This window comes from Eucyclogobius newberryi, unplaced genomic scaffold, assembly GCF_026437365.1.
Source record: "Eucyclogobius newberryi isolate DKJ021-1_F unplaced genomic scaffold, fEucNew1.0.hap1 SCAF_11, whole genome shotgun sequence".
In the NCBI taxonomy this organism is placed as follows: domain Eukaryota; kingdom Metazoa; phylum Chordata; class Actinopteri; order Gobiiformes; family Gobiidae; genus Eucyclogobius; species Eucyclogobius newberryi.
In genome coordinates, this window is record NW_027315735.1 from 23,755,085 (window position 1) to 23,777,107 (window position 22,023).

Here is a 22,023-nt window from a genome sequence, read left to right on the forward strand (position 1 = left end):
TTGCGATGACCGAAACCTCCCATGTTATTCCAATGGGGAAATTGCCTGAACATGTTTACACTTTATACTTTCACAAACTCCTCCCAGGGCGTTAGCCCTATTAACCTGAAATTTGGTGAGACTCATCTTCAGGTGTGGACCATCAAAAGTTATCCACATTTTTATTCAAAGAGTCACGGTGTCTGTGCGGCAAAGCCGCACATTTTGCCAAGAATTCAAAATAAAATTGCTTTTTGATGGTAAAACAAAGGGGAGAAGATGTGACAGCGTCACAGATTCAGCAGTAGGCGTACTAAAAGGACAATTGAGGCGCGTTAGCGCCCCCTCCTCTTGCGGCGTGGCGGCGGTGTGGCGGCGGCGTGGCGAGGGCCGATCATTGCCGCTTGCGGCTATATTTTTTCTTGTTCTTCTTCAGCGCTTTGAGCTCTAATTTGACCCCCTGAACATGCTCAAAAACTCACCAAACTTAACCCAAAATTCAGAATCGGCGAAAAATTTTATTTTTTCTGGGCCATTTTTTTTTTCGTTAAAAAATGGCGCGACAGCGCCACCGACAAAAGTCAAAATACATTGTGCCTATGGGAGACGCCCCGAGGTCAACTTTGGCGTAAAGCTACGAAATTCGGGACACGCATTCCTCTCGTGAGGACAAACAAAAAAAAATCATTGTGGCCACGCCCCCAGACTTACCCTATGGCCGCCATCTTCCTTTGAAAATGAAAACACGCTGTGTTAGCCATTTTGTTCACGTCAAATTTTGACGAACTCCTCCTAGGGCGTTTTGCCCACCGACTTCAAAATCGGCGTACGTCCTCTGGACAAGTGGGGCATCTAAAGTTATTCAATTTTTTGAGATACCTTTTACGGTCTGTGTGCGGCGCAGCCGCAAAGTTGGACAACTTATTTTGGAATATTGCAGGTCTAAAAATTGCTCCCATTTGATCAAAACCAGTCCGATTAGGACCAAATTTGAATCATTTGTTAAACTTTCTAGTTTGGACCAGTTTAGGCTGACAAAATTGAAATGGCAGTGATAGCGCCCCCTACAGAGTGACCTTTAAATTAACATTGAAGGTCAAAAATTAGTTTTACCAAAATTGTCTAAACTTTACCCAAAATTCTATTTCAAAATCGGTGTACGTCCTTTAGACAAGTGGTGTATCTAAAGTTATCCAAATTTTAAGGATAACTTTTACGATCTTTGTGCGACGGAGCCGCAAACTTTCCCAGAATTCTGACTATTTGGCCTTCAGAGTGGCCTATAAACAATAGAGTTTTTCCAAATGACATGATATTTTGAACAAAATTCTAATTTGCCATCCTGATCATAAAAGTATGAGAGCCAAAGTCATATTTTGTACGGCGTAACCGTAGCGATGACAGAAACATCCCATGTTATCCTTATGGGAAAATCGTAGAATCGCTCAAATCACCACATTTTTACGCTTCACACTTTAACAAACTCCTCCTAGGGCGATTGTCCGATCAAACTCATATTTAGGGAAAATCATCTATACAAGCGGGGCATCAAAAGCTATCCATATTTTTATTCTAAGTGCTACGGTCTCTGTGTGGCGGACCCGCAAATATATGTCAGAAATGGGAAAACAGCGAAATCTCTAAAATGACCACATTTTTACGCTTCACACTTTAACAAACTCCTCCTAGGGCGATTGCCCGATCAAGCTCATATTTGGGGGAAATCATCTACACAAGGGAAGCATCAAAAGTTAGTCATATTTTGATTCTAAGTGCTACGGTCTCTGTGCCGTGGAGCTGCAAATATACTGTCACAAATGGGAAAAACGCTAAATCTATGAAATGTTCAAATTTATGCTTCACACTTTAACAAACTCCTCCGTGGGCAATAGCTCGATCAAGCTTTACTTTGGGAAATATCATCTACACAAGCGGGGCATCAAAAGTTATCCATATTTATATTCTAAGTGCTACGGTCTCTGTGCGGCGGAGCAGCACATTTGACTGACACTTGTGTTGATTTGCACTGGATTGGCCATGTCCAATGTGTCTCCGTCTGTCAAGTTCTTTTTTAATTCAACACAATAAGGGCGCCATCTTTATCAAGTCGAAAGCGCAGAGTCGGAAGGCCGGCGGCCCGCGAGGGCCGTTGGATGCCGCTTGCGGCTTTAATTCTTCTTCTCGGGACCAACCCCCCTATTTTTCACCCAGTGAACATTGACGAAAAGTCACAAAAATTTACACACCTCTAAAAATCGTGCCTCCTTACATTCTGGCTATCTCCCTTTTCTAAAATTTAAAAAATTGGCGCGTCAGCGCCCTCAAATGTACCAAAAATGCATTAAGATAGAAAATGACCCAAAAAAAATCTTAGCGTAGAATCATGAAATTTGGCGCAGAGGTAGATGGTGACAAGAGAAGTAAAAAATATTATTACGGCAACGCCGTCCGCCCAACCAAATGTTGGCCATATTGGTTCAAAAATGGCTAATTATGACTTGGGAGTTTTTCCAAACGTCTTACTTTTACAAACTCCTCCCAGGGCGTTGGCCCTAAAAGGCTGAAATTTGGTGAAAATGCTACTGAGGAGTGGGACATCAAAACTTATCCAAATTACATTGATACCTCTCACGGTCTCTGTGCGGCGAAGCCGCAAACTGTAGCTAGAATTTCAGAAATCTCCCATATTTAAAATTTCTGCCGTTTGCGCAGATAAAGTCCGAATTGCGTCACATTTACGCTTCACACTTAAACAAACTCCTCCGTGGGTAATAGCCAGATCAAGCTCATATTTGGGGAAAATCATCTACACAAGGGGGGCATCAAAAGTTATCCATATTTTGATTCTAAGTGCTACGGTCTCTGTGCGGCGGAGCCACAAATATATGTCACAAATGGGAAAACCGCAAAATCTCTAAAATTACCATTTTTATGCTTCACACTTTAACAGACTCCTCCTAGGGCGATAGCCCGATCAAGTTCATATTTGGGGAGGATCATCTACACAAGCGAGGCATCAAAAGTTATCCATCTTTTGATTCTAAGTGCTACGGTCTCTGTGCGGTGGAGCAGCAAATATACTGTCACAAATGGGAAAAACGCCAAATCCTTGAATTGTTCACATTTACGCTTCACACTTTAACAAACTCCTCCTAGGGCGATTGCCCGATCAAACTCATATTTGGGGAAAATCATCTACACAAGAGGGGCATCAAAAGTTATCCATATTTATATTCTAAGTGCTACAGTCTCTGTGTGGCGGACCCGCAAATATATGTCACAAATGGGAAAACAGCGAAATCTCTAAAATGACCACATTTTTACGCTTCACACTTTAACAAACTCCTCCTAGGATGAATACCTGATCAAGTTCATATTTGGGGAAAATCATCTACACAAGCGGAGCATCAAAAGTTATCCATATTTTTATTCCAAGTGTCACGGTCTCGACCGACATTTGTGTTCATTTGCACTGGTTAAGCACAGCATTGTACATGTACAATGTATCGCTGTCTTAGTTCTTAGCCGCTTGCGGCTTTAATTGTTTTTTTTATTTTATGTAATTTATTTTGTGTATCTATTTTGTGTCGTACATTCATTACAACCATTCATGTTTGCTGGACTGATAAAAACTGTTCATAATCAAACATAAACAAGACATACAAACTGTGCATTGTGTGTTTTAGTGACACAAACAAGTACAAAAATGCCTTTATGATTTGTTTCGTTATTTTACCACAGTTTATCCAAATGATTTGTCCGACCAACACACAAGCGATGTCAGTGATAATCAGCCTCGGCCACAAATATCCTGCCGTCAGAAATGACAGGAGAGGTTAAAATGACACGCAAACCTTTAAAAACACAAACGCAGGAGGAAGTGGCACGGCTGGAGATGTGGTGAGCCGAGAGGAGGCGCAGGACTGAGGAGGGACGCTGCACGCTGTCACACACCGGCAAAAAGGACAGAGAGGAGCACCCTGTCACAACGCATCACAGTCACGGGCAGCCACACCCGCCCTGTGCCCCGAGACGAGCAGACGAACGACAACTAGAGCAGAAAGTAAAAGGAGCCTCCCGCTGGCCTCCACCACACAACACAGCTCTGTGAAAGAAGAACGGCAGCAGCTACGGCAAAACCATCAGCGAATTTGTGACATGATTTCACTGGATTGGAAGCGTAATCTGTCTTGAACTGTACGATGGTTAATTACAGCAGGATTGTGAAATAAATGAATGGTAACATAAAAGCAGGTTTGGGATAACTGTCTTTAATCTGTAAATCTGCATCAGGACTTTTCACTGTTAAATCACTTTGTCACAGTCATTTGACCTGCAAATTAAAATCTTGCATCTTTAAATCCAATCAGGATGTCAAGATTATTGAGCTAATCAATAACTGTGATTATACAGGCCACAGTCTTGAAAAATAATGATTGTGTCCCCTTCAGATGCAAAAATGTGTGATTTCCATTCAATCTATAGTCCAAAAAATTCAACCTAAATGCAAAGTGATTTTTTTTTATGTGGCAGTTTGATTCATATTATTTCGATGTATTTCTTTTCCAAAAGCTTGATGAAAAGCTTGTGAATAAAAATGAAATACAGATTTTACTGTTGTTTAGCCGTACTGTCAATAATAATCGCGATTATTCTTCTCACATTATTCGTAACACTAAACATTGTCACCTCCTTACTCTAATCTTGAGAGTGCCAGTTTTACACAATAAATATATATTACATGAAACTATAGAAACAAAGATCCTTTATACTAATACACTGGTAATGCTGACTGATTTATGGAGTAACCTCATAAAGCAAGTGTTAATTAAACAGCTGATGCCCTGAAATGGTCGTCAGACTCAGACAAAGCCTGATAATACGTGCCACTCTTTTGCCTTTTTCTCCTTTCCTAAGATGCTTTTAGTCATTCCCAGCAGTACCCCGGCATGGAGAATCCACACACTTTCACACACTGGTTTGGTGCGTGCGTGTCAAAAGGTGGGCGTGTGCGCTGGGAGAGGCTGGGAGAGGATTAGAAATGAAGTGTGGCAAAAGAGCACAACCCGACAATGAGTGGCGTATCCATGGTGCGTTTGTGTCTGAGTGTCAGTGTGTGCCGGCAGGAGAGAGGCTGGGGGATTATCCCGTGAGAGAAAAACCATCCTCCTTTGTGCTGCGAGTGAAGCTGTCAGTCATGGCTGCGGTAAGGGAGCCGCGCCTGTCGACGTGTGCCACAGGACTCGAGTGGATCCGCCGCGCATTTAAGATCAGGACGCGGATAAGATAATGTGTGATCGAACAGATAAGGCGGTGTGCAGAGAAGAAAGACTACAACTGAGACATGAGATGCATTTACAGAACAAGCGTGATACTGAGAGCGGTTTGAATTCAACCGTTTTGTGGCTGATATCATCATAGCACTTAAAATTAGATGGATGAAACACATGCTATGAAAGAAGGGCTTGGGAGAGTTTGGTGTGGATTGTGGAAATTCCAAAGTGAATGTAGTAGGTGAATGGGTCGAATTCAAACAATTCAAAGCGAGGGAAAAGTCCAAATCTAGACCTGATAAAGAGCAGAAGGATCCATCCAGCAGTTTTGATTTATGGACAAAAGACATACATCATCCCTCATTGGTGGACGTGCCTTAGATTGAAGGCAGTTGCGAGATATGGATGTTCTTAATAGAGGAAAACAATACATCAAAATGTAGATAATAATCGTGAATGTTGCTTTGAAGATATGCACAACAAGTCAATTGTTTATAACACAAAATGCTACAAAAAGAGCTGATTAAGAATAACAATTAAAAAGTGATGCATGTAAAGAAACATTTCTGCACTTTTGTGACATTTCACATTTGTCTGATAATTAAACATGAACTAATACATTTCAAGACATATTTTAACACATGAGATACTGAGATATCGCACTAGTTCTTAGGCTCAAGTAGTCAAAAAATAGTATATGAGCAAAGTTGTCACATTTCTACACACATGATTTATAAAGTGATAGTGATGAAAACACTCCAGGTGCTATTTTGTTTCTAATTATGTAAATATTTCTTGATGGGAGTGTGAAACAAGAGCGGGATATTATGGGGAAATGCCTCACTTTTGCCTCGTTACAATCATTGTATGTCATGAAACAAATATTATGTTGCTTTCCTCCTCATTGCCAACAATAGTTCACCTTCCTGTTGTCTTTACTGTTAATACCACTCGGTGACTCTTTTCCATGGTGATGACGCTATTTGCAGATGTCATAATGTTATGCCTGAGAAAACAGGGCCCCATGTCTTCCTGTCGAGTCGTAAACAACTCCCTATGAAGATGGGTTACACTTATCGATTCTGTACTTCTAACCGGTGAGGTCAAAGGTCACAGCGGCTTCATAATTGTACCTTGCTGCTGCAGAAGGCGCCAGCTCAAGGACAGGAGAAGCAGAAAAGATGAAGATGCTGCTTCTGTCCCTGATTTAGAGTTTACAAACTGTACAGCCAACACCTTCCACCGCTCTTCAATCTAACAAAGTGCTAAACGCGGACAAGGTCATCTGAAAGTCTCCATTACATCTTGGTGAGCAGGATTATATAATTGCAGTCAGTATCCAAAGCTTCTCTTCTACACTCTGGCAGATGATCAGTCACAGTGATCAAAGCACTAGATGTGTTTCTTTGTTTCTGCTGCTGCACTCCAGCCCACACACGGCAAGTTATTAGAATACAATATATTATTATATAATATATTACATATGCTGGTACACTAACAATTCCCACTGCACTTGTGCACTAGCAAAACCCCAAATATAAAACACTGTAACAGGAAAAGTGATTATTTTCTGCTTTTCTCTTCGACAAAACAAAAACAGGCAGTCTTAGTAAGATGAGGAAGTGTGAATTTCTGTTGTGAGGTGTGATTTTTGCCGCTTAAGCTCTCCTGCTGCCTGCACAAGGAGAGAAGTGCACATAGAGGGACGAGCTCCTTCCCATTAAAGGAGGTGTAAACACTACAATCCAAACACAAGGAGAGAACAAATATGACTAATTACATCAGACCAGGACTTAACGCCTGTCTGTATTCATAGCAGAGCTACTTCCTAAAACTATTATTAGGAAAAGAGACAATGAAAACATAACCTTTCTGCTTTGAAATTGAACCTAATTGCACCGAAGCAAGTTCCTATGTTTGTGAATTCTCTTCATAAGCAATGGCAATAAACCTTTTCTTATTCTGATTCTGATTCTAATTGTCCTGAATTTATGAAACAAATGCTTGGATAAGAGCAGAAAACTGGGTTGGCAAGGACATTTGGCATGAAATCTAACCAGTGTATTTAAACCTCTGCACACCAGACAAAAGAAAATAAGACAATTTTTTTATATTATTGTGTAAATACCATCTTAATGAAGCCAAAGTCTCGTAGAAGGAACAAAACAGGACAGGCTGTAGTGGGAAATTGGGTATAGGGCGGGGCTAAATGTCTTGTCCCATTTCCAAGCTGTCCCATAGAGGCCAGTTAGCAGGAGAAGTGCTGACGCAGCCCCCATTGATCCCCTCAGCCCGGGTCCTGAAGGAGCGCTCGACTGAAGAGTGACGGACAGGAGGGCGCACAGGCCAAGGAGAAAATCTATTTGTCTAATTAGTATTTTATGTGTTTCGTTTCCAAGAACATGATGTATAGCATATAACTGTGCTTTAATGATACAACTACATCATTACCACAGTATTACAATAAGTACTTCACACTTATTGAATATGATACCTATTTGGATAAACGTCTTACTGTGGCAAAGCAGACAAGTGCATTCCTGCCTCACAGCAAGAAGGTCCTGGTTTGAGTGCTAAAAACGGCTCTTTCTGAGTTTGCATGATCTCCCTGACTTTGTCTCTGTTGCGTTTCCTCTAAGAACTAGGTTCTCAATCAACCTAAAACAGGCACAAAAAGGATAATCCCCCAGTTTGGTACTACTGACCATGATAGTATCATCAGATCTGAGATCTGTGACCGCTGCCCTGTGGTCACTCACTGGCCCTGACAGGTTGCCTCAGCAGTATTGAAGGTAGTGCTAGCTGCAGAGGACAGAACCAATGCATTCACTGTTAAGGTTATCCTTTAGAATAAGACACACACTGTTTTAAATATGTACTTAAACTGAACATACAATGATGAAAAAACATATATTGAATTTGACGGTGAAGTCAAAATCATTGCTGTCATATCATTGGTCCTTTAGACATAATATATAATTCAAAATGTAGACACACTGTAAAGGATATAGTCAATACTCCGTAGAGAACTGTGTATCTGTAACGCCAGCACGGTGTTCCCCTGTAATCACAGGGGTTCCACCAGCAATTTTCGCGGGTGAATCCTGTTATTTCCAGCACTCAAAACAATCAGCTGTGCCGGTACTTGTGAATGACAGAGGCAGCAGAGAGGGGGCTGGTTAAGTGCACTGAGTGAGTGGTCGTAATCACAGCTCTGGTAAAAGCACTCCTTTTCTCTGCCGCGCTCCTCCGAATGGGCCCGCTCTCGATCTGCCTGACTCTCCTGCGCTCTCTCTGTCTGATAATAGCTCTAGATTGAGTAATTGTGTGTTTGAGTGGAGCTACACTGCAGGGTGGAACCTGCAATCAGATACCCAGCTCTGTGCACCTTCTCTCTCTCTCTCTCTTTCGGTGCCTGTCGCTCCATTCATGCTTCAGCGCTCTCATCCAGGCACCTGGCCCTCCCTTCGGCCCTGTGGTTCCCAACCGCTCCGCCTTCTCATTCTCTTTTTTTTCACACAAAGCCTGTACATGGAGAAAGGCTAGGGTCAATAACAGCTGTGCGTCGTGCTGTAATTGATGTCATCGTTTCAATTTGAGCTGATTACAGTGGAGAGCTGCTTATCGTGTGACCCGCGGTGGAATGACACGCCGCGAGTCCAGGGAGCGCCACGCCTGACCGGGCTTAACTGAAGCCGCTCTGGATGGATGGCTGAGTCCACGTCTACCTCCTCTGTTCGCTCCTAATAGAGAGGTAAAGATTGAGTAGATGCCGGGGCAGTGAAAGTGCACATGTCGAGGAGTTTACACAGTTTGTGGTTATTACTGTGGCCTTCTGTCAACACTGTTCGCATCATTAACCTCTGCAATGACTCACAATACAAGCATGAATCAAATACAAGTGGATAGGCTTTGAACAACTGGAACCGCTCTCACTTCATTTGTTGAAAGTTCAAGAAGGTTTAAATGCACCTTTGAAACAACACAGTCAAAACAAAACTGTGCACAGAGTGACTAGTAGAGCTGCAACTAACTTTAGTCTATTTCTATTGTACATTGAGACTTTTAAGACACATTTTCACATACAGTTTGAACTATGGTGATGGAAGGCTTCTACATAGAGAATATTTGCAGATAACCCCTCTAACCCTTTTTTTAAATTTAGATTTAAGAATTTCCCTGCCTTTGTGACAATGACAACGGTTATTTATTCACGTCAACTTAATCATTGCAAATACCGTGACTCGCTCATCCTCTCATATTGTAAACGGACTCTAGGGCTGCAACCAAACATCATTTTGCTAATTGATTAGTCTAGAAATTAATCTCTTACATTTCTCGATTAGTTTAGTATGCAAAAGTCATGTAATGAAAATATTTTTTTACTAAATGTGATCCAGATGAAGCTGAGGTGAAGAAGTCCTGGTGGAGCACATTTATGGACACATTTTCCATGTTGTTTTTATGCAATTGCGGCTCAACTTTGTTCATAAAACAGTTTTTTCTTAGCTCATGGCATGTTTTGTAACCTATGTACGAACACGTAAACAAAAAAGATTATATTGCAATTGTTGTTTTGGAGATATGCAAAATTCAAATATTGAGGATGTTAAAAAACAACAATTGTTTACAGTTCATTCACATCTTGCATTTTTTGTATAACGAAAGGATGAACCTGCAAACCACTATATTCAACCATTAAAATCCACAAGCCATCAGTAGATGATAGCAGCGCCAAATCACCATTGTAATAAAGGGTCAGTTTCATTAAACAAACAATGTGCTACCTTCAAGACACAGAGAGCTGTCACAGTGTTAGCATCTCTCCTCTCTGTAGGTGCTAAAATAAGACTGCTGCCTCCCCACTGTGCACTAATAACACACATGCACACTGACACTCAGAGATACACAAAATATATACAACAATACAGTAACACTGCCTTATTATCTCAGGAGTAAACACTGTGCTTTTAAAAACACCCACATGTGTAAAATAGCTTCAATCCTGTCTTTTCGTCTGGATCTCACATTTTCACACTGACAGTGGGCAATACCCTCAACACCAGGTTGTGATCAGCGCTGGGAGTGAGCTGAAGCTAAAAACAGACAAAGGCTCTCGCTAAAGAAGCATGCCTCTGCTGTCTCCGAGTCTGTGGGTGTTGGGAGCCAAAAGCTGTCTGCCACGTTCTTCCTCTTTCTCTGTCATTTTCTTGACTCTTTTAATACCATCATTAGGTGAGCTCGCCTGCTTCCTGCTGCCGCTGCTGGCCACAAAACCTGAGACAGACAATGAGAGAAAGACCCAGAGGTGCAGACGGTAGCACCTGTGTGGCTTTGAAGCATGTAGCAAGGCAACGATTGGTCTGAAAACTTTCCTTATATCTGAATGCATTTGGCTCTGCAGGTGCTGCAAGATTAAATCATTCTTACAATGGATGATTCCAACTTGAATGGCCACAGTAAGGCTGCAATTATTAAGATAATATGCACTGTCCTGCAAACAGCAACTGCACTGTATTTTAGACCTCTACAAACGTGTTCTGAAACCTTTACTTGAGATTTTAACTACTCACCAAAACCTATTCTGTATATATAGTGTAATGCATGTTTTGAGTGACCCCATAGTACTTAAATCAACCATTTAACCAAATCACAATTTCTATTTAATCAAGATTCATGTACACTGTTGTATTTTTCTATTGCCTTTAAGAGGAAATTATATTCATCTGTTTCTTCGGAAAGTTCACACTTGACACTGCACTGTGATTGGTTAAATCCAGCTGTCACTCACTCAGAACCTTACAGAGACCAACCAATTGGAGAAGTGGGTGGGAAAAATGAGCAGACCATAACAGGGACGAGATCACAGATGGATTGATTTTTATCAAAATATTGCCCAGGCCTAGATGTGCACTGTCTAAATCTAAATGCAACTCTTTGTCAGTCTCCTGTTTACATCGCTGTGTCTGATCCAGGTGTGTTTGCAGCTGTTTTTGTTCTAAACCTGAAGATGACTTGTGTTCAACTCCACCTCATTCTCGTCTGTGTCCTGAGACCCATGTGACCTGCTGTTCCCACGGTAACCTGAAGCCACCTGCCATTTGTCCAAACTGATTATTTTAGGCGCTGCGCTAAATTAGAAAACAGATATTCTCTCACCGAACGCTAACAGTGTGTGTGACTGCGCTACTACAGCACAAGTACGGCAATTACTTTAATTATGATGATTAATCAACATCACTCCCCTTGTAGTGATTATTTAAACATTATGCTTTAATCAATAAATCCACTTATTCAAAGCCAAAAACATTAAAACTTAACTTGCATGCCATTAAAGTAAATTATCTCCTCGTTTTCTACAACAGATTTTACAGCACACTATCAAACCTTCATTTCTATTTTAGAGGCTATCATTTGTTCATTCTGAGCAGCTGTGGAACATTTCAGTATTTCATCCTTTATAATTTCCTTTACATTTATGGATTTGTCTTATTCAAAGTCACATAATTTATAATGTGAATTTAACTCCTTTTGTGCAATGCTTTTTACCTGATTGTGTGTGCAGATTGAGAGGAAATGCTGGAGCGCTGCTGACTTGGTGCATTCCTGCTCTCCCAAAAACAAGCCCAAGTGCACCTGACCTCGCACCTACACGACCACAAACACCGCCCCTGTCTCCACATCCCCCGACAGCTTTATAGGTTTGACTTGAGATGTTTCGACATTTATAGCATAGGTATAGAGGTATCACAGAACTACAGTACACAAAGTCAGACAAAAAGTTGTTTATATCTTTCATTAAGCTTTTCAGTTGTAAATGCTCGATCTGCAGAAAGTGTGTAGAAAGTGAAGGCCTGTCTATCCTTTTCCACTTTGGCCACTTTTCTGGACAAGTTGTCAAAAACACATACCAGTAATTACGACACAATCATGGGCACATTATTCAGTCATTATCGATTCTATAATCAATTCTACTTGTTTCAACACAACTTCAGAATAAGCAACTTTAGCTTCTCACAATTTTATTTCTTTGAAGAAAAAACACACAGAGAGATTAACGACGCAAACAACTACACAACTACACATAAGTAAATGTTTTATGACATTAATTACAAAAATAACCCCACAAACTTACAACAACCTACTGTGCGGGGCCTTGCGTCTCTCCAGCTGCCACAAAGCTAAGCAGCTGATCCCAGCGTCTTTTACACAAATCCAATTCCTTGCAAAGGTCATTTATCCACACCAAAAGATTTCCCTCTTCCCTATGCACTCTCCTCCTTGCTATTTATTATGGTCATTTATTCTTCCCTACACTCCCTGTGCCCTTTTCACTATACCTCGCTTACTTTTTAAAATAACATTTTCTTCAGTTCAGTGGCTTTAACCCTATATACAGTATACAGCTGTGTAGAGCCTCACATCAAGAAGGTCCCAAGTCTGATTCCTCCTGGCTTAGGGCTAGACATTCACCTGTGGAGTGTGGAGGATGTCTCAGTGTCTTGGTAAATAAAATGTATTGTGCCATGATGCATCAAAATTCAAATGTCTCGATAAGCATTGTACATGTGTCCCGATCTGTCTCAGAATCAGAAAAGGTTTATTGCCATTGTCAATGAACAGAATTTATAAACATAGGAACTTGTTTTGGTGATACGGTGCAACATAAAACAATGAACAATGATAAAATAACCTACCGGTATATAAAATCAAAAACAAAAACTATTTAATTCTGCTATATGATAAAAATAAAAATAGGCTTACTATGTACACAAAATGTACAGTTAAATTCATAGCTCTAGTGCAGAAAGTGAACAGTGCAGTGAGTGATTGATCAAATTATAGTTAAAGTGACAGTGTTTAAGACGTGTTCATGACGTTCCAACGGCAGAGGGAAAGAAACTGTTCTTGTAGCGGGAAGTTCTGGTCCGGATGAACTGTAGCCTCCTGCCTGAGGGGAGTGGCTCAAATAGTCCAGGTCCAGGGTGAGAAGGGTCGGCTGTGATCCGAACTGTTCGTCCCAGAGCCCTGGAGACGTACATGTCCTGCAGAGATGGAAGTCTGCGGCCGATCACCTTCTCAGCAGAGTGCACAATGCGCTGTAGTCTCTGTTTGTCCCTGGCTGTGACTCCAGCGTATCACACGGTGATGGAGGAGGTGAGGATGGACTCAATGATGGCCGTGTAGAACTGCACCATCTCCGCTGGCAGCTTGGCTTTCCTCAGCTGCTGCAGGAAGTACATCCTCTGCTTGGGCCTTCTTGATGAGGGAGCTGATGGTGAGCTCCAACTTGAGGTCCTGGGTGATGGTGGTGCTGAGAAAGCAGAGGGGGTTCATAGTGGAGATGGGGGAGTCTGAGATGGTGAGGGGGGCTGGGGGGCTGTGACTTTCCTGAAGTCCACAATCATCTCCACTGTTGTCTGGGCGTTGAGCTCCAGGTTGTTACCGCTGCACGAGGACACCAGCCGGTCCACCTCTCTCCTGTAGTCAGACTCATCCCCGTCCGAGATGAGCCCGATGAGGGTGGTGTCGTCCGCAAACTTGTTAATTTTTACGGCTTGCAGCAGTTTGTGTACAGGGAGAAGAGCAGAAAGTACATGCCCCTGTGGAGATCCTGTGCTGATTGTCTGTGTATCTGAGACATTCTTCCCCAGCCGCACGCACTGACTCTGATCCGTCAGGTGATCCACCTGCAGGTCGAGTCAGGCACGTTGAGCTGGGAGAGATTGTCCTGGAGCAGAGCAGGGAGGATGGTGTTGAATGCAGAGCTGAAGTCCACAAACAGGATCCTGGCATAGGTTCCCGGGAGTCCCGGGAGTCCAGATGAAGTGGAGTGCCAGGAGGACTCTGTAGGCGCACTGCAGGGGGTCCAGCAGGGAGAAGGTGAAGGACTTGAGGTGGGGCAAGACCTGGCGTTCAAATGACTTCATGACTACAAGTCCAGTGATCCAGGGCTTCTTGAGGACAGGGACAATGATGGTCGACTTGAAGCAGGATGGGACATGGCAGGACTACGAGGAGGTGATAAAAATGTCAGTGAAGATGGGGGTCAGCTCACCTGCACAGTGTCTTAAGGTGGCAGGAGAGACACAGTCTGGCCCAGCAGCTTTTCGCGGTTGAATTTCCTGATGTGAAATTAAGAGATGCGCACTGGAAAACAACATTAAATGGCACCGTCCTGACAGGCCCGCTGAGCGCGGCGTGGGTCTGCGTCCACGCACTAATATCACATGGATAAATGTAAGCATCAAATTATGATCTCTTCTCAAGCATGCTTGTGTGCATGACATGCATCGTACTCAACACAGCTTTGACAACACACAACGACAGAAACTCTTCTCCATGCTTCAAACTTCCTCTGTGTTTGAGAGGCGGCTGTGAGCGAGAGGCGGGGCAGAGACACCGAGCGCCACATGCACACGGACACACATGCACGGAAGGATGGAGAACTGACGGTCGACAGCATGTAGTGTGTCTAAAAAGTGAATCCGGCAAAATATTTCACCAAACAGCTGTAAAGACGCAGAAACTCTTGTTTATGCAGTAAAGAAGTTCACACGTGGAATAATGATAAGCACAGGCTAAATGCATCAAGCAGTTCACCTCATATGAACAAGACCAGCCTAAATGTAACTGTAAATAACTAAATGTAACCATATATGAAATAAAAACAAATGCCATATAGTATACTAAATTAGGCAACACTTGTGCAATTTACATATTATTTACAATAACAAACAAAAAAATTGTCACCAATAATGACAACAATGTTATTCATTATTTTAAGAATCGTGACAGAAACGTGATGAATGGAATTGTAGGTCCTGCATCATGAATTGAACCGAATCGTGAGATTCCTGAATCCTTACATCCCAGTATATCATGGTCGCAGTATCCATAATGCAGGTGAGCTACATGAGATATCAGGTGTGGTTCACTAAAGCAGACCAGTTCTATAAAATATAGTGTACCGCAATACTGTATTAAATGTATATCAATTATTCATGTCATGTTTTTGATCAATCATTACAATCACCAATGTATGCTTTAAAATGTAGTAACCGAGTAGACATTTCTGCCAAATACTGTCCACTTTCCATTAGTAAATTCATGAGTATGAGCATTAAGGCCAATGAGCCCCATAACCTCCCAATCTACATCTGCAGTTTAAATTCTAGACAATCAGACATTATACACTAAATTCTATATGCTATATGCTATGCTATTAGTTAGTATACAGTAGTCATTTGGATTCAGATTCAGTTATCTGTGCCGTCTTAATACAATTTAATTACAGTTTATTATACGAAATAATACAATTTCCCACCATGTAAAATTAGGATTGCATCCTTAATAATGGAAAACGACGCAGCAGTCCCCAGTATGATCCTTCAGTGGAGATGACCATTGTCTTCAGGCCACTGAGCAGGAGCCCTGATGCCTCTAGCTGGTGTCAGCCTAAGTGGGCATGTCAGGCCTGTGCTGTGCCAGCTCTCTCAGCTGCTCTCAGTCCCCAGTGTCCTCAAACCTAAACGGATCCAGTTGCTGCTACTCAGCTCCAGCGGTAGTCCAATCTGACTGACTAATAAACACATTCCCTAATAGAGGAACTTCATCCTTGCTCGAGTCTGCGCGTTAGTTTGAATGATATTTACCGTCGTCTTCTGACTCCATCTCTGTTTTAGCATGTTCTCCTCTCAGCAGTTCTCGTCAAGATCTTTCACACAGTCTCACTTCTCTCTACTCTCGACAGCCATTCACCAACTGTTTGCTATTTCCTTTGCTTCTCTCTAGTCATTATGTTGGCTCTAATAAAAGCATTTACAAGTCAAGCTGCAACTGCCGTGCACTCATCCAACCATATTTTACATTAACACCCAAATCAAATCACTATTCCCTTTGTCAAGGCATTCACCATATTTGTAATAACAAGTGACAAACTAAATTGACTTAGCATATTCCTCCTAAAGGCTTTTGCTGAGACTTTGAGGATAAGGATAATGACTAAGGTTGTCACAGACAATAAGCCTAGAGAGGCCTCGGTGTGCGAGTCAGAATATAGAGCAGCAGCGTAAAACATAAATCTGATTCTATAAGCACCATGACGACGACAAGGTCAAAGGGCACACCTGTTTAGGCTTCTGTTTAACCTAAACCAGGCTCATCACTTCTCATACCTCACAGGCCTATTATATAGAATGTAAATTATACCAGAAAAATGAACAAAAAAACCTGGATTGTATATATTTTATCATTTATGATTCCTTTGCTTGGATCCATTTCTCTGTCATTTGTCAGACAACAACAGGATGTATAGATTCAAATGATGTTGCCATACACCATAAAAGGATCAAGACTGAATGCAGTGTGCAAAAGAATAACAGCTCTGGATGTCAGCAGTTCACTCACCAGTCCATCACAGTTGCTGATGGCCACAGTGGCACCGGGCGTGTCCGTGACGTCTCCCACGTACAAGCAATCGTCGTGCAGAGCCTCTGTGTGCCGAATGCTGTCGCTGTCATCGTGCCACTCCATCTTGGCTCCGGGAGCCACCAGCCTGGCGTTGTGGCGCAGGCGCAGGTGGAACTCCCGGCCGAAGACGGTGACATTGTAGTAAAGCTTTTCCCGTTGTGCGGCGGACTCCTGGTCTTCCTCCGAGTTTGGTCCTTCCCACTCATCATAGCCAGCTCGTACCTCCCTCCTCAAGCGCCTACGGGGCTGCCCTCCTGCCAGGTGCTCGGCTGACACTGCATGTGACAGAAAGTGGCCTTCTGCATCCACACTCATAGGCCTCACCAGTCCATACTCCCCCAGGACGTGCTGCAGGGAGTCTGGAGACAGCACAGGTGGGACAGGAGCGGGTGAAGGGGAAAAGGAGTGAAATGGAACAAAGATGACAACAAAAGATTGGTTAGATAAAAGGAAATTAAAAAAACCAGACAGAAAGGCATACCCCATAATAATAAACAAGATAAGGGGTTTAAGTAGGCTACAGTGGATTTAACACGTGCCAAACATTGTGGGGAGATGTTTAATCCCTAGACATGTTTCCATGTGCACCTCCATAAACAAAATAGGCAAATGAATATCTAACCTTTACACAAATACACACGCGCGCGCGCGCGCGCACTGATGCACATACAGCCCCACCCAGAAACCCAGAGGCGACCCCGGTGCTGGTGCGGCGCAGTGCGCGTTTGGAAACGGCAGCCTCAGCAGTGCGCGCTGCGCCCCGGACACCTTCTGTGCCCTTCCTCCGAGAGGGAAGACAGCTCAGGAGAGAGCCGCTAATTGCGTCTTTCTGACTGTTTTCTCACCGATAGCTCCAGAGGAAATATGTCTTAAGTCATGCCTCACAATGTTCAAATTACCTGTAAAACTTTAAATGTATCCAACCAGATTAGGACCATAGTTACATATTTGTTTGTCCAAAGCCCATGGACAAGTGCATGTTCAAGACATGGGCCAGGTTCACGTGTCCGTGTGACAACACGAGCATCATCTGGAGGAGCCCGCACTGCAAAGACACTTCACGGAGTCACAAGAGCCCCGCGGGCCCCAGGGGCCCAGCTGCCCTTGGACCGCACGCGTCATGTCAGTCCCCATTTTTATAGCTGAAGTTTGGTCATAAACAAACGCTTCTTTTTCCTCTTGTTCTCTGTGTCGCTGGAGTGATTGGAAAATAGTGTGATCAATATGCTGACATCCGACTCCCGCGTCCTGTGACAGATCGATATCTGCGACAGATAATGTCAGCCCACTTCCTCGCCAAACCTGACAGGACCAAGCGGCTCACCTCGTGCGTCCTACACCCCAAAAACACCCGGGAAAGTCTCCTCAACAACACCAGAGTCGGAGCACACATGAGAAGTTGAGCCGCACAAAAGCCCGGCGGTGTTTTTCCATGCAACAGAGAGAGCAGAGCCCCGCAGACCGGGACCGAGATAAGGACAGGGACGTAAACACTGAGCACGTTTCTTACCAACGCTACTGGCGATGTAAAGGCCGCTGGTGTGCAGCATAAAGGCCGGGAAAAGAATTAGGACTGTAAATCCAGGCGAGAGACCCATGGCAGCTCCGAACTGCGCAGGTGAGAGAGTGGGACTCCGGGCTCCAGTGTGGTGAAGTTCCCCGCCTGGCGCGACCAGCCACGCCACGACAGCAACAGCACAGCAGCCCGCAACTAGACTGCCAAGTGCACGGGGAGCGACGGAGCTCTCCTCCCCTCGCTCTCTCTCTCTCACTCCCGTCTCACTCCGCGGCCGCGAGTCTTCCTCTCCTCCTCCCGGTGCTCTCTCTCTCCTCCCTCACGCACTTTCACATTCACTCACTCAACTCTAGCCCCTCCGCGCGCGCCTCTCTCGCCCCCCCGCGCATCCTCTCTGACAAGTGTACTCCGCACCGGCCGTACCGGTGTTACGGGACGGGGGGAGCGCGTGAGTGACGGGGCCCCCGCGTGGAAAGCTCGGTTCTCTCCCGCGCCATGTGGCTTTGGAGACAATTTTGACTTCTGCAACTTTAAATGCATCCCGTCCGACAGAAGTGTCCCGGTGTTGGACGAGTGGCAGCGCCCCGTGTGGAGGAGGCGGGGAGGTGCGCGCGCGGCTCTCACGGGCCCAAGAGTCCAATTTAGAGATGAGGAGAGAGGCATTAACAGCCCTAACCTGCACTGGCCTCTTTTAGCACATGGTTTAGCCCTCTGACCACTACACCACTACAGAAATGCCTCTTGCATTGAATTCTAGCGGTTGAAGGCCAAACTGAAGGGCTTTATACATCTGTTAAATATGATATGATTTTTATATTGTTATACTATTAAATAATGCGTTATCTTTACATTGAGGCATCCGATTTTTCTTTCAACTTTTATTGGATATTTCTTTAGCCAGCGTTTATTTTTATTAATAGCCTAATCAATCGCACTTTACTTATTAATGATTATTAATATGAATTCGTACTTGTATTTCTATTTGTCTGTACTTGAAGGCATTAATACTTCAGTGTTTGTTCATTTGATTGAACAATGACACTCTTTTGGTTAAAGAAATGAATAAAATAAAGAATTTGGATACTTGAATATGATATAACCAGATCAAAACATTGCATTTCATCAGTTTAACAGGTTATTGTGAATACTTGCCTCTATTTAAATGTTAAACCTGTGTATTTTTGGCATACATGTGTTTTATGTCATCACAAATATCACAGAAAAGACCAGTAATAAAGGTTAGACTTGAGAAACTATTTTATATATTGAGGATGAGAAAAGATTAAGGTCAAACAGATTGAAGTCTGAGACATAACATGATGCAAGTGCAGATAACGCCACTCTTGCATCCATATGCTTCAAACACCAGCTTTAACAATGTTGTCCCAGAGCAGCTTCGTTCTTCAATGTTTTTTTTCTTCTGCTTGATTGTTTTGTGCGAATGCAATATTATTTTCAAAGTGAGAGCATATTGAACAAGAAGTTTAGAAAGAAACTGCAGGTTATTTTGTCACTAATTTAGGACAAAAGCCATCGGGATTGGACCCTTTTTAAGAGCCTCTCGTGCGGCAGGAGAAAATGGAGTGCCTGGAGTAACTAAGAGCACTGAGAGAGCTGATATGAAGTGAAATCACGTTTGTTATGGACAATAAATGCTACACATTTTAGGAATTTTTAAAGGTTAAAACATTAAAAGGCCCCTAGACCGGACTCCACCAAAACAAACAAGAAACCTGTCTCCTTTAAGCTCAAGTTTTGATTTAAAGGAGAAACATCGACTGGTTTTAGCGTGCAGTTTTTTCCTCATCATTGGCTTACTCTGAGCCGTGGGAATTGTGCTCAGAATATTTCAGTTTGCACATTCCTCATATCCCCGCCCACTGCCCTGTACTGACTTGCGTTTTTGAATTTAGTCTCCGGGTCCAATTTATAGGATTAACGTCTCACTTATCAAAATGAAAACACCATAAATTAAAATTGGTAGCTTGTGAAATGCCACACTGAGCAGGAAGTCAGTGGTCATTTTAGATCTAGAGTGTAAGGTGCAAAAACATTAAAATAATGTGAGTTAGATTATTTCTAAACTCCAAAAAAATAAATGTCTTCATTAAAGCAACACCAACACCAATAAAACCATTTAGATAATGATCCATGGAGATAGATACGTTTTATGCAGCACTGTGGAATAGTTAGTGAGGCTCTTTGCAGGCCAAGTACGAGTCAGGTTTCTGGAGATGCAAGCGTGCCGTGACGACACAGGGCTTTCTACCTTTTTCAGCCCACTAAAAAGAAAACCAAAATTATTACTATTATTTTTTTAAACCACACACACACACACACACACACAAACTTGAATTCTAGTTCAAATGTTACACAGAATAGTTTTAAGGAAAGGTAAGCATTTGTTGGCGACTTTTGCTGGTGTGGCTTGTACAGTGGAGCACAGCTGAAGCAAGGTGCAGAGAAAAGGTGCGGAATAAAGGGCAAAGATATAAAAAACACAAGGCTAAAGCTGATAAAATGTACAAAGGTGGACAGAACTGGGCCAAACATACACGTAAACATGCTGTGTGGTAATACCTGCAGGCAGCGCAATAAACACACCCTCCACTGAGGCAAAAACAAAGTACGGCGCATGTAAGTGTGTTCAACAGTCAGAGGTCATCCACAGAACACACCTCATTCACCTGCAGCGTCTCCAAAATGTCAGCACAGTCCCAAGCCTCAGCATGTGCCCAACATATACCTTAGTGCGACCAGACATGAGCGGCAGTCCCTCCTCCGCCCACTGATCCCGGAGCCTGTTTCCATGGCAATACCAAGCCCTGCACCTCAACTAGAAGAAGTGCAGAGTTGGAAAGAGGAGAGAGGGGGAGACAGACAATAATATCCCCCAGACAAACAGACTGGCTCAGGTTATTATCAAATGTGTGTCCATGTGGTCAAATGTCTGGCAAAACTGTGAGTGCAAAGAAAAATAAGCCTACTAGACTGAAAAAAATACTTTGCACTTTTTAAGTCTAAATGTACAGCAGTTATCTCTAGTGTTTTTGAATAATAATCTGCCTTTTCTCTCTCTTGCATGTTTACTGGCTGCCCAGACAATTTTCTTTTCCAAGAAATTAATTTATTCAGCAGCAAAAGACATTTAGGATGTACTGTATTTATAGTAGAGGCAGCTATCATGTCCACAATAGCAGTGACCTTATATTTATGGATTTGTTCAAGCGTAATAAGTTAAGGAAAATGCTTGATTGGTTAAGCATTAAAATGGCACAGTTAAAACAAACCCGCCTAAGCATCATTCTACATGTTTGCACGCTGTAGTGTCATTTTTAGGACTATTAAGACATACACTTATACAACCCTTTATTTTTCCAGCAATATATCACTAATGAGACCATGCTGAATATTTCAAATAACTAAAATGCTCAATAATCACAAAAAAATGAAAAACATTCCATATATAATCCAGTATTCTATCCTCCGAAATTGTAAATGACTAAGTTTCAGAAAGCTTTTTCAAAACAGTAAAAGTATTTAAACAAAAACAAAACTTTAAAATGTAAATTTGCAAGAGCTGAATAAATTAATTCAAAACAAGAACTCATTTATGAATTGATGAATAATTCAAATACTTTAAAGGCCCCAAATCGTTAAGTTTTTGTTATTTGATCAACATGTTTTTTCATGAAATGTACAATAGAGACAATGATATAATGATATATGATAGATAGATGATAGATATGTGTTTGCAATAATGTAACATTTAAAAGGAATGGT

General features: G+C 42.6%; 1 protein-coding gene across 2 annotated transcripts in view; it reads right to left on the reverse strand.

Moving 5' to 3' along the window:
- Positions 1–18,551, reverse strand: part of LOC140354275 (A disintegrin and metalloproteinase with thrombospondin motifs 2-like) — a 137,898-nt gene extending 119,347 nt beyond the window's left edge. The window contains exons 1-2 of one of the 2 annotated variants that reach the window (XM_072439227.1): positions 18,235–18,551; positions 16,662–17,083 (exon numbers count right to left, since the gene is read on the reverse strand). In XM_072439227.1, the coding sequence (XP_072295328.1) occupies positions 16,662–17,083; positions 18,235–18,322 (510 nt within the window). In that variant the 5' untranslated portion in view covers positions 18,323–18,551. The remainder of the gene's footprint in view (positions 1–16,661; positions 17,084–18,234) is intronic. The other variant, XM_072439234.1, reaches the window with a different exon arrangement.
- Positions 18,552–22,023: the final 3,472 nt, after the last annotated feature.